Source organism: Pelophylax lessonae (assembly GCF_965119305.1).
Source record: "Pelophylax lessonae genome assembly, chromosome: 9".
Lineage (NCBI taxonomy): Eukaryota > Metazoa > Chordata > Amphibia > Anura > Ranidae > Pelophylax > Pelophylax lessonae.
The window spans coordinates 263202724-263215670 of NC_138776.1; the positions used below are offsets into that span (position 1 = coordinate 263202724).

The 12947-nt window shown below is 44.6% G+C and overlaps 3 protein-coding genes across 3 annotated transcripts in view; 1 reads left to right on the forward strand and 2 right to left on the reverse strand.

Annotated features, from left to right (window-relative positions):
* Positions 1–4573, reverse strand: part of LOC309563892 (uncharacterized protein) — a gene marked incomplete at its 5' end in the record, with an annotated part of 28672 nt that extends 24099 nt beyond the window's left edge. Inside the window, 2 exons of the mRNA XM_082268527.1 lie at positions 1401–2770; positions 4509–4573. Coding sequence (XP_082124653.1) covers positions 1401–2770; positions 4509–4573 — 1435 coding nt within the window. The remainder of the gene's footprint in view (positions 1–1400; positions 2771–4508) is intronic.
* LOC309564428 (uncharacterized protein) overlaps positions 1–12947 on the forward strand; it is a gene marked incomplete at its 3' end in the record, with an annotated part of 637385 nt that overhangs the window by 462849 nt on the left and 161589 nt on the right.
* LOC309563890 (uncharacterized protein) overlaps positions 1–12947 on the reverse strand; it is a 180276-nt gene that overhangs the window by 121460 nt on the left and 45869 nt on the right. The gene's annotated exons all lie outside the window — the stretch shown is intronic.

Genomic DNA, 12947 nt, shown 5'->3' on the forward strand with positions numbered 1-12947 from the left:
ACAACTGTGACCATGAGGAAGAAAACCAAGATGGCGGTGTTAGGAATATTCTATGTGGTATTTGTAGTGGGTCCATGTATCCTTAGGGTGTTTTCACACTTGGTGCGATTGCCTGGTCCGAACCCGAGTTCGATTGCTCCCCCCTCCCCCTGCCCCCAATGGACTGTGTTCACATTTGATTTTTGTATCCGAACCGTGGTACACTTGTGTCATCAAGCCGCGTCCTCATGTTGCTTGGCAACCGCTGTAAACGAGAAGGTGCCATAATGGATAGAATTGCTTCCTTTGGTACGATTGCGTTCTCATCAGAAGCGAACCGTACTGGAGTTCACATGAACCGTACCCCAGACCACCCTTTTTAAGTGGACTCGGGTACAGTTCGCGGGTGCGCACCCGAGTTCAGAGACAGTGTTCACATCATCAAAAAGAACCGAATTCTGACGTCAATCGAACCCGGGTGCGCACCAAAAGTGCTAGTGTGAAAACACCCTTAAGCCTCGTACACACACGTCGAAATTCGGCTGGGAATTTTCGTCCGACGACCGATCTGCCGATTTTCGGCTTGTTAGTATGATGCTTCCGACAACCGACTCCGACTTTTCGGCCGAAAAAATTCTGGTGTGCAGGCTATAAAATTTTTGTCCTCCGTCAAAACACGTCCGATTTTCGTGCAGTCAGTACAGATTTCGACAGGGAAAAATCTTATGAGCAAGACTAGGCATGCTCAGAGAAGAAAGAACACAAAGAAAGCAATCCAACACATGACATCACTTCTGAAGTAGAATTTTGTTGGGCGGGAAAATTCTTGTGCAGTCTAGAGCACATTACAACCAACAGACACCACTCTGGACAAAAGACGGAAGACCGGTCGGCGGAAATTCGTTGCGTGTGTACTAGGCTTAAGATATCAGCTAGAACTGGACCTTCTGGACTCTCCGTCCGACTAATAAAACCCCAATGGATGACTCTCTTTGAACTGAGCACATTCCAATCACCAATCATTATGGTCATTAGTGAAAAACAAGACTCAGGACATAATATTGTACAGAGCGTTCTTGTTTATTTTACAAGATCAGAATAACCGATTACCACACAGTACATTACAAGATTAAAAAAAAAAAGCTCAAATCTCGTAAATAAGAATTAACGAATATGTCCAATCTATTAATAATCATACATTGGCTGGACCAATAAAATGCCAGCTACTTCAATAAATCCCCCCCCAAAAAAGGGGGGGTAAAAATAGGTGGTGGAGCTGCGTTTTTTACCAATATCAACACTCTCCTGTATGAACTTTCTAGTGTCCCGAGAAGGTCATCTTTATACCAAAAAAAAAAACACTTCCCACACTCGGAACATAAAAAAGGTTGTTCAGCTGTGTGATATTTTCTGGTGTTGACAAAGTTCTCCTTTATGAGAAAAACATTTCCCGCACTCTGGACATGGAAAAGGACGCTCCCCTGTGTGAATTCTCTGGTGTGCAAGTAGGTTCACTTTCTTACTATAACATTTCCCGCACTCTGAACATGAATAGGGACGCTCACCTGTGTGAATTCTCTGGTGGATGAGAAGGTTCCTTTTCTGAGTGAAACATTTCCCGCACTCTGAACATGTAAAAGGACGCTCCCCCGTGTGAATTCTTTGGTGTTGACGAAGGTTTCCTTTAAGAGTGAAACATTTCCCGCACTCTGAACATGAAAAAGGATGCTCACCTGTGTGAACTCTCTGATGTATGAGAAGGTCTCCTTTCGCAGTAAAGCATTTCCCGCACTCAGAACATGCAAAAGGACGCTCACCTGTGTGGATTCTCTGGTGCGCACGTAGGTTCACTTTCTTACTGAAACATTTCCCACACTCTGAACATGAATACGGACGCTCACCTGTGTGAGTCATATGGTGTCTAAGAAGCTCTCCTTTCTGAGGGAAACATTTCCCGCACTCAGAACACGGAAAAGGACGCTCACCAGTGTGAATTCTCTGGTGTGTATGTAGAAGTTCTTTCTTAATAAAACGTTTCCCACACTCTAAACACGAAAAGGGACGCTCGCCTGTGTGAACTTTCTGGTGTGAAAGTAGATGATCGTTCTTAGTGAAAGATTTCCCGCACTCTACACACAAATAGGGACGCTCGCCTGTGTGAACTCTCTGGTGTGAAATTAGATGTTCTTTTTTACCAAAACATTTCCCACACTCTAAACACGAATAGGGACGCTCGCCTGTATGAATTTTCTGGTGTGTAAGAAGTTTACTTTTGTAGGAAAAACATTTCCCACACTCGGAACATGAAAAAGGACGCTCAACGTTATGACTTTTCTGGTGTCCTAGAAGTGCTGCTCTGTGACTGAAACATTTCCTGCACTCTGAACATGAGAAAGAACTCTCACCCGTGTGAATTCTCTGGTGTCTAAGAAGTATGCCTTTCTCCGTATAACATTTCCCGCACTCGGAACATGAAAAAGGACGCTCATCTTTATGACTTTTCTGGTGTGCTATATGTGCTGCTTTGTGACTGAAACATTTCCCGCACTCTGAACAAGGGAAAGAACGCTCATCCGTGTGAATTCTCTTGTGTCTAAGGAGGTCTCTTTTCTGAGTGAAACATTTCCCGCACTCTAAACATGACAACGAATTCACTCCTGTATGAACCCCTTTATGGTTTAAAGAAGATTCCCTGAGATGAGATGGATTTCCGCACCCGTCGGCACTGTCAGGTATTAGAGGACTATGTGAAGTATCAGGAGATTCCAATGATCTCCTCCAATGGTGAGGTCTGTCATGTATATTATGAGGAACGGGATTTACTTCTGGAGAAGATGCCATGTCATTATCTTCTGTAGCCACATCTTCCTCCGATGTCCTTCTATTCCCACCACAGAGTCCGTCTGTCAGAAGACAAGAAAAATTACCAAGAGTTTTCAGGAGTCATATATGTTTAAAAATGCTCTGTATGGAGATGGACCTTTCATATGGTGTACAGTATCTCCTCCTCGTTTGTTGGGAACATGACGTTATATTGAGGAATGGAGATGGACCTTTCATATGGTCTACAGTATCTCCTCCCCATTTGTTGAGAACATGACGTTATATTGAGGAATGGAGATGGACCTTTCATATGGAGTACAGTATCTCCTCCTCATTTGTTGAGAACATGACGTTATATTGAGGAACGGAGATGGACCTTTCGTATGGTGTACAGTATCTCAACCTCATTTGTTCGGAACATGACGTTATATTGAGGAATGGAGATGGACCTTTCATATGGTGTACAGTATCTCCTCCTCATTTGTTGAGAACATGACGTTATATTGAGGAACGGAGACGGACCTTTCGTATGGTGTACAGTATCTCAACCTCATTTGTTCGGAACATGACGTTATATTGAGGAATGGAGATGGACCTTTCATATGGTGTACAGTATCTCCTCCTCATTTGTTGAGAACATGAAGTTATATTGAGGAACGGAGATGGACCTTTCGTATGGTGTACAGTATCTCAACCTCATTTGTTCGGAACATGACGTTATATTGAGGAATGGAGATGGACCTTTCATATGGTGTACAGTATCTCCTCCTCATTTGTTGGGAACATGACGTTATATTAAGGAATGGAGATGGACCTTTCATATGGTGTACAGTATCTCCTCCTCATTTGTTGGGAACATGACGTTATATTGAGGAATGGAGATGGACCTTTCATATGGTGTACAGTATCTCCTCCTCGTTTGTTGGGAACATGACGTTATATTGAGGAATGGAGATGGATCTTTCATTGGGTGTACAGTATCTTCATGTAAAAAAAGGTAAAGAAAAGAAAAAGGCTTTTATAACTGAGAAGATATAAAGTGGTTTTGGGGTGTGTAGACCAGTTTTAAACCATTATTGCATCTATTAATGATTATATACCTGTGTTGATATCTGGAGAAGTTTCTTCCTCTTTAACTGCGTCCATCATCCCAACCTCCTCTTTAAAATGCTGATCACCCCTCACATACGTCTCTTCTTTTTTTATAAACTCAATTTTCACATTAATTAGATCTTCCTCCTAAAGCAGCAAAATGGCAGAAAATAATATTTTTGAAAATGTAAACTTTAATATATAGATGAATGTTGTCTCTTAGGGTCCAGGATCACTTTCCTATATTCTCAGTTCAATTTACCTGATGATGGTGAGGGATGGTGTGATCTTCCTGTGTGGAATCCCAGGAATACGGAGGACGGGGACATCTCTCTGGTGGGTTCCCATTAATGGATCCATCTGTAAGAATAAAGGTATAGGGGATGATGTGGAATTCATATAAACGAAACTCTCTTGATCTCGGCAACTAACATTTTCAGAAGAATGTAATCAAGGACGATCTGCATATTTATTTTAAGAAAGGTTACCTATAAGTGAGCAACCATTGAAATATAAATCATTGCTGTGTAGGACATTTTCAATCACCTTCAGTGATATCCAGAGAAGATTCTTCCTTAGGTTCTATCACCATCATCCCAGCCTCCTCCACTGACTGCTGATCTCCCCTCACGTTAATCTCCTCCTCTTCTTCTTCTTTACTCTCAACTTTCACATTCATCACATCTTCACACTTCCATCAAAATATTGAAAAAGAATGTCTTAGAAACTTCAGAAAGAACATCAGCCGATAAGACCTGCACTTTATCTGAGAAGGTGACACAGAAGGAAGGATGATATTTGTTCCAGATGTTCTGATCCACCTACCTGATGATGGTGAGGGATGGTGTGACCTTCCTGTGTGGAATCCCGGGAATACAGAGGACATGGACATCTCTCTGGTGGGTTTCGGTCATTAGTTGGCTCCATCATAATCTTGTGTCCATCTGAAAACTTCTCCATTACACCATACTCCTCATTGTCCTCTTTATACTCTTCTTTTACAGCAACATTATAATCTCTGAGGTTTGTACTCTGAATATATAACAACATTTTCATTGTAACACATAAGCTTGTGTATAAATTATTACTACTGATAATTGTTAACCCTCTACCTGATGATGGTGAGGGATGGTGTGACCTTCCTGTGTACAATCCCAGGAATACAGAGGACGGGGACATCTCTCTGGTGGGTTCCCATTACTGGATCCATCTGTAGGAAACACACACACTGACTGAATACATTGTTTCTATGTGTTTATCAGATGATGGGGGATCTAGGTGGATCCTCCGTACTGCTCTCTCCTTTACAATAAAGTCTCCTCTTACCCGGTGATGTGAGGGGCGGCTGATTCTCCATCATGACGTCCTTGTAGAGATCCTTGTGTCCTTCTAAATACTCCCACTCCTCCATGGAGAAATAGACAGTGACATCCTGACACCTTATAGGAACCTGACACACACAATGATACAGTCACCATCCAGACACATCCCTTGTCTGTTACTGGATAATGTCCCAGAATTCCCGGCACCCCTCACCTCTCCTGTCCGCAGCTCAATGATTATTTCTAGAATCTTTGAGGACAGGGACACCGTAGTGTTAGATGGGGTGAGGAGCTGGAACAGTGGTGCTGGATGGAGGAGGTGGGGAGCGGGGACAGAGGAACAGGGGACAGCAGTGTTAGATGGGGGGGGTGAAGAATGGAGTTCAGCGTTGTTAGATGGGGGTGAGGAATGGGCGACAGTGGTGTTAGATGGGGGGTGAGGAATGGGGGACAGCAGTGTTACATGGGGGGTGAGGAGCGGGGGACAGTGGTGTTAGATGGGGGGGAGAGGAATGGAGGACAGTGGTGTTAGATGGGGGGTGAGGACTGGGGGACAGCGGTGTTAGATGGGGGGTGGGGAGCAGGGGACAGCGATGTTAGATGGGGGTGAGGAGCGGGGGACAGCGGTGTTAGATGGGGGTAAAGAGTGGGGGAAAGTAGTGTTAGATGGGGGGTGAGGAGCGGGGGACAGCAGTGTTAGATGGGGGGGGGGGTGAGGAGTGGGAGACAGCAGTGTTAGATGGGGGGGTGAGGAGCCAGAGACAGCAGTGTTAGATGGGGGTAGAGGAGTGGGAGACAGCAGTGTTAGGTGGGGATAAGGAGCGGGAGACAGCGGTGTTAAATGCGGGGTGAGGAGTGGGGGACAGCGATGTTAGATGGTGGGTGAGGAGTGGGGGACTGCAGTGTTAGATGGGGGGGGGTGAGGAGCGGGGGACAGCAGTGTTAGATGGGGGGGGGGTGAGGAGTAGGGGACTGCGGTGTTAGATGGAGGGTGAGGAGTGGGGGACAGCGGTGTTAAATGAGGGGTGAGGAGTAGGGGACTGCGGTGTTAGATGGAGGGTGAGGAGTGGGGGATAGCGGTGTTAGATGGGGGGTGATGAGCAGGAGACAGTGGTGTTAGATGGGGGGTGATGAGCAGGGGACATTGGTGTTAGATGGGGGGTGATGAGCAGGAGACAGTGGTGTTAGATGGGGGGTGAAGAGCAGGAGACAGTGGTGTTAGATGGGGGGTGAAGAGCGGGGGACAGCAGTGTTAGATGGGGGCAGGTAGCCGTGTCTGGTGTCTTCTGACACATGCAGAGTATAGATGGCACAGACACGGTGAGGTTCCCGGACATCCACTATATACAGATCTGGGGGCCCAGTTGGTGTTGGGGCAGAGGATGGGATTAATGTTAGTAGTGACGAGGGAGGAAAGCTCCAGAGGTGGGAGTGACGAGGGAGGAATATTTCCAGAGGTGAGTGTCGGGGTCACCCCGAGCTCTGCCTCTTCCCCAGATAGATTATGAGTACCTCGGCTCTGCCTGGTGAGGGCGCTACAGGAGAGCTGGAGGAAGTTTTGCTGCTCATCCTACTTATGTGTTTTAAACGGGGGACTGCAATCTGATTCTCAGTGTTATGCGTTCCTCTGTTTCTTTCCTCACAGCATAAAAACATAAGGAGAACATTTTCTTTATGTTATTAAAGATTATATATAGAAAATAATATCTTATTACCTCCTCTGCTGCCACTTCCAGCTACGTCTTCTCTCTACTTCCTCCCGACTCGCCTCTGAAATTCCTATTTATACCTGACATCACTTACTCTGTGGGCCTACATCACTTCCTGTCTATGCCTCATATAACTTCCTGTCTGTTCCATCTGAGAGAAGTCAGGTCACCACTTTGTGGACCATATTGGGATTTTTGTACTTAGCGTACTTACGGTGATTGTAGGCGTATTTGTTCCTTGCAGCAAAACAGGTACTCTCGGTGATGTTTTGGTTATTTGTTCTAACAGGTAACTTTTCAGGACTGGCCTTCAGGGTGTTCTCTCTTCATCTTCTTCCGAACAGTATCAGTATACAGCTAGAAAACTTCTTAGAACCCCTTTTTTTTTAGCAGAGACTCTACAGAAAATAATGGGGGATAGTTGCAATTTTTTATGTCACGCGGTATTTGCACAGCCATTTTGCAAACACAATTTTTTGGGGAAAAAATACACTTTAATTAAAAAAAAAACTAAAATACAATACACCCAAACCCCAATTTCTTTATATAATAAGATGATGTTACGCTGAGTAGTTAGATATCCAACACGTCACGCTTTAAAATGGTGGATGGTTGTAGAATGGCAACAAACTACAGTACCTAAAAATCTCCATAGGTGACCCCTAAAAAGCCTTCAAAGGTGACCCATTTAGAGTTACACAGAAGATTAGTGCTAGAATTATTGCTCTCACTCTAACTTTCTTGGTGATACCTTGCATGTGTGGTGTGAATATTATTTTAATATGTATGCACGACTTACGTATGCAGTTGCTTCTGCGTGCTCGCAGGGAAAGGGGCTCTTTAAAAAAAATTTTCTTATTTATTTTACTTTTTATCTTTACACTGTCCCTTTTTTTTAAAATCACTTTTATTCCTATTACAAAGAATGTAAACATCCCTTGTGATAGAAATAAGGATGACTGGTCCTCTTTATGGAGGCATCTGGGGTCAAAAAGACCCCAAATCTCTTCTTTAACTTTAAAAACAAAAGATAAAAAAAAAAAAAAAAATGATTTACTTTCAGCCTGGACCAGAAAAGACATCATGATGTTGCTCCGGTCCTCCAAGACCATAGAGGCGATGAAAGAGTATAAACTCTTCAATTGTCTATGGCAGTAGCCAGCCACACTGTCGGATAGTTTTTCAGGCAAAAATGATAAGCCCGAAAAACACAGGCGAGCGGCAGGAGGGGGAGGGGGAGGAACATCCCTTCCGCTGCTTCGGAAAACTCATGAATGGTTTCATGAGAAAGCCACCAAAAATAATATCGGGGTTATGGCTAATAGCTTCAGCCATAACCCTGTTAAACCACAACGTATACAGTGGGATCAGCAACAATGGGGTCCACTAACAAATGATGGGGCACATTTCCTCCCAATGAAACCAAAGATGGGGCATTTTTTTTTCCCACTGACGGGACCCTTTCTGCTCCCAATGGCCACAGTCCGGACCCCCTAAAATCTGAAGGACAGTCAACTGGCTCTTTGTTTAGAAACTTTAGAGACCCCCCTTGTCTAGAAGAAGACTATTATGAGTTCCAGAACTCTCATGCAGAAGCAAAAAGTTGGGTGACAATCAGACTGAAGAGTCCGAGCCTAGGAACAGAGAGTTTGAAGTTTCTCTTGGGGAACAAAAACTCTGGCTTGAGCTGTGTTTAGGATAAGACCCTGATATTCCAAGTCATGGGTTGGTTCCAGCGCTGAGATCTGAAGGTTCGGGACCCAGACAAACCTTTGCAATGTCAGGACAGTTCTAGCTATGCTTTAAGCAACATAGACAGCATGGATTCATGAAAGGCAGAAGCTGTCAAACAAACCTGATTTCTTTTTATGAGAAGGTAAGTAAAACCTTGGACAGAGGGGTGGGTATGGACGTGGTATACTTGGACAGAGGGGTGGCTGTGGACATTTTATACTTGGATAGAGGGTGGCTGTGGACGCTGTATACTTGGATAGAGGGGTGGCTGTGGACGTGGTATACTTGGACAGAGGGGTGGCTGTGGACGTGGTATTATTGGATAGAGGGGTGGCTGTGGACGTGGTATACTTGGACAGAGGGGTGGCTGTGGACGTGGTATTCTTGGATAGAGGGGTGGCTGTGGACGTGGTATACTTGGACAGAGGGGTGGCTGTGGACGTGGTATTCTTGGATAGAGGGGTGGCTGTGGACGCTGTATACTTGGATAGAGGGGTGGCTGTGGACATTGTATACTTGGACAGAGGGGTGACTGTGGACGTGGTATACTTGGATTTTGCAAAAGTGTTTGACACAATTCCCCACACATGGCTAATGTGTAAGGTAAAGTCTACAGGCTTGGAAAGATCAGTTTGTAAATGGATAGAAAATTGGCTAAGAGATAGAATTCAGTGAGTGGTGGTTAATGATTCTTCCTCTTAATGGTCTAAGGTTATCAGTGGTGTGGTGCAAATTTAGCCATTCTGGAGGGCACCAAATACCAACGCATGAATACTTTATAAGAAGCCTCTAACGCAATAATGTTGGTGGAAGAGGATTATGTATTAGACCATATATCCGACCATTCTGTGTTATTCAAAGGGCGACCCAGATCAGATTCCCATTTTACTACATAATCAGGGAGTCCTTCTTCAGGTTTAACAAGAAGTTGCAAGTATAGTTGCGAAATAAGTTCAGAGGAAAGGAGAGAAGTGGAAGCACTTAAATCCAGAAAAGATATGAAATCGGATGCAGAGACCAAATTGCAAAGTCTAGTTAGTCCCGATGTGACCCAGTTGCGGAAAGATGACCGGATACCCAGGCTGGGTAGAAGGAAGGATTTCTAAGAAAGCAGAGCAAAGGGTTATGTGTTGATTGGAGGCCGTATGGTGTTTTCATTATATCCCAGATTGAAAGTGTGTGTTTGATAATAGGGTTGTGAATAGGGGAACGGGATTTGAGTTTTAGCCATATAAGATTGGAGGTCGAGATCATTTTCAGTAGATTCAATAGCAACCCACAATGGTATTTCCTGTGTTGCGTGGTATTTGGAGACCGGCGCAATCTGAGCAGCTATATAGTAGGTATTAAAGTTTGGGAACCCTAAACCACCTCAAATTTTCGGAAGGAATAAAGTCTTACTAGCAATCCTCGGTCTAGTACCACCCCAAGTGAAATTCAAAGTTTTCTGTTGCAAAGCTGGTATTGATATCTGAAGGACTCGGAATAGATACATAAATTTAGGAAGTATCGACATTTTAATAACTGCAATCCTTCCAAACCAGAAGAGGGGAAGAGATGTCCAATATTTAAAGAGATCATTAATCTTGTTCAGCAAGGGGGGTAGTTGGCCGAGAACAAACTAGATATGTTAGCTGTAAGTTTGATTCCAAGATAAGGAATGTGGTGTGAGGACCAGGAAAAGGGTAATGCGGACTGGGTAAAGTAGAGTTCTTCTGTGGATAAGGAAATATTCAATGCTGTAGAATTATGAAGTTTCACATGTAGGCCTGAAATATTACTAAATTCGTGCAAAGTATGAATCAGGTTGGGTGCAGAGATTATGAGGGGAAGAGAGAAATAGAAGAACATCATCCACAAACATAGTTTGTGGTGATGGCCCCCCAATTCGATCCCTTTGATAGAAGGGTTTAGTCTGATGTGTTGGGCGAGTGGTTCAATTAATAGGGCAAAAAGCAGGGGCAACAAGGGACAACCTTGTCGAGTACCCCTTTTCACAGGAAAAAGTTCAGATTGGTATCCAGCGTATTTTATGTATGCTCTAGGTTCATTGTATAAGGCGGCCACCCATGTTAAAGAATGAGGGCCAAAACCCCATTTACGTAGGGCAAAATCCATGTGAGACCAGGAGACCGAGTCAAAAGCTTTTTTAATGTCTAAAGATAGGAAACGAGTGGGGATGTGTCTCGTTCTAGCAATGTGGGAAAGTAGTAACGCCCGACGAATATTATCACCTGCTTGACGGGCAGGAATAAAACCTACTTAGTCTCTGTGAATACGTTTCCCGATAATACTATTTAATCTTAAGGCTAGAATTTTTGCCAAGATTTTAATATCCAAACTTAAGAGGGATATAGGATGGTAGTTAGACCAGGTAGTGTCATCAGCAGTGGCGGCCGGTGTATTGAGGGCGCAGGGACGCCGCCCCCCCCATCCATGCGTCCGGCCCCCTAATCTGCATGCAGGGGCGCTGGACGCATGGAGCTTAATGGGTTTCTTTTTTTAAATCACCTGATTAGAGCCGTAGGCTCTAATAGGGTGATGCAAAGGGTGGAGCCGGGGCGCAAAGCAGTGCACCCCGAGCCCACCCATTGTGTGACAATAGCGTATGAAAATTCGCTATTGTCACACCGATCCTCCTCCTGGCCAATCAGGAAGCGTGTCCGATACACGCTTCCTGATTGGCCACAAGGCAAACCCCATGCCATTGGCCGAGGAGGAGGCGGGAGCAGAAGGACTGGAGCAGACGCACTGCCGGGACTGAGAAGAAGCCAACGCCGAGAGACCGATGAGAAGCCGCCCCCCGCCGCTGCTGCTCCAGGTAAGTAAGGGGGCACACACGCTGATCTCTGCATTGGGGGAATGTATGCTGGTCACTGCATTGAAGGGGGCACATATGCTGGTCTCTGCATTGGGGGGATGTATGCTGGTCACTGCATTGAAGAGGGCATGCACGCTGATCTCTGCATTGAAGGGGGCATGTACGCTGGTCTCTGCATTGAAGGGGGCATGTACGCTGGTCATTGCATTGAAGGGGGCATGTACGCTGGTCACTGCATTGAAAGGGGGCACGATGGTCACTGTGCATTAAAAGGGGGCACGCTGGTCACTGTGCATTGAAAGGGGGCACGCTGGTCTCTGCTTTGAAAGGGGGCACGCTGGTTTCTCTGCATTGAAAGGGGGCACGCTGGCATCTCTGCATTAAAAGGGGGCACACTGGTCTCTGTGCATTGAAAGGGGGCACGCTGGTCACTCTGCATTGAAAGGGGGCATGCTAGTCACTCTGCATTAAAAGGGGGCATGCTGGTCTCTCTGCATTGAAAGGGGGCACACTATACCTTAATTACTGAAGGCCCCTTTCACACTTTTGCGACCTCAAAGTCATGCAATTTTTTTACAGTGTTTTTTGCTGCAAAGCAATGCCTATTACATTTTTCTGTTTGCGCCCCCCCAAAAATTTTGTGCACCAGCCGCCACTGGTCATCAGTATGAGGTTTATGTATCATGCATATGGAGGCTGTGAGAGATTCCTCTCTAAAGGATGCACCCTATAGAAGGGAATTGAAAGCATTAGCCAAAAGAGGAGTCAAAGTATAGGAAAACGTTTGGTAATATAATGTAGAAGACCCATCTGGACCCGGGCTTTTATTAGGTTTCAACGATTTGATAGCTGCTAATATTTCATCTTGTGAAATGGGAGAATCTAAAAAATCTAGTTGTGGAGAAGGGATGGTAGGAAGATTTAGGTCAGAGAAAAAGGAATTTGCTCGGTCATGGTCGATAGAACCTCTGGCGTTATAAAGGGCAGCAAGATGAGATCTAAAATTAGCTAGAATTTTAACAGGATTGCTAGAATAGGAATTGTCCGCAATCTTAAGTTTGATATGTTTAGAGGGATTGTGAGCTTTATTTAGCATACCTGCCAAAAGGGTATAGGGCTTATTAGTTATAAGATAGAAGTGGTGTCTAGCTCTACGAATTGTTTTTTTCAGTAAGAAATAAATCAAATTCAAGCCTAGCGTTATCCAGATCATGTTTCCGGGCAGGTGTGGGGTCACATTGGAACGCAAGATAGCATTTGTTAAAAGTAGATTCCAATTTATCACTAAGGGTTTTATGTTCTTTTTTCAAACGCGACATCTGTCGCATACAAATACCTCTTAGCATCAGTTTATGTGCTTCCCATATGCTAAGGGTGGGGTTTCAGGTAAGGAATGAGTTAAATAGTCTGACAAGGCATTAGCTATTTCGGAGCGGTGAGTCGGATTCTTAAGTAATATGTCATTCA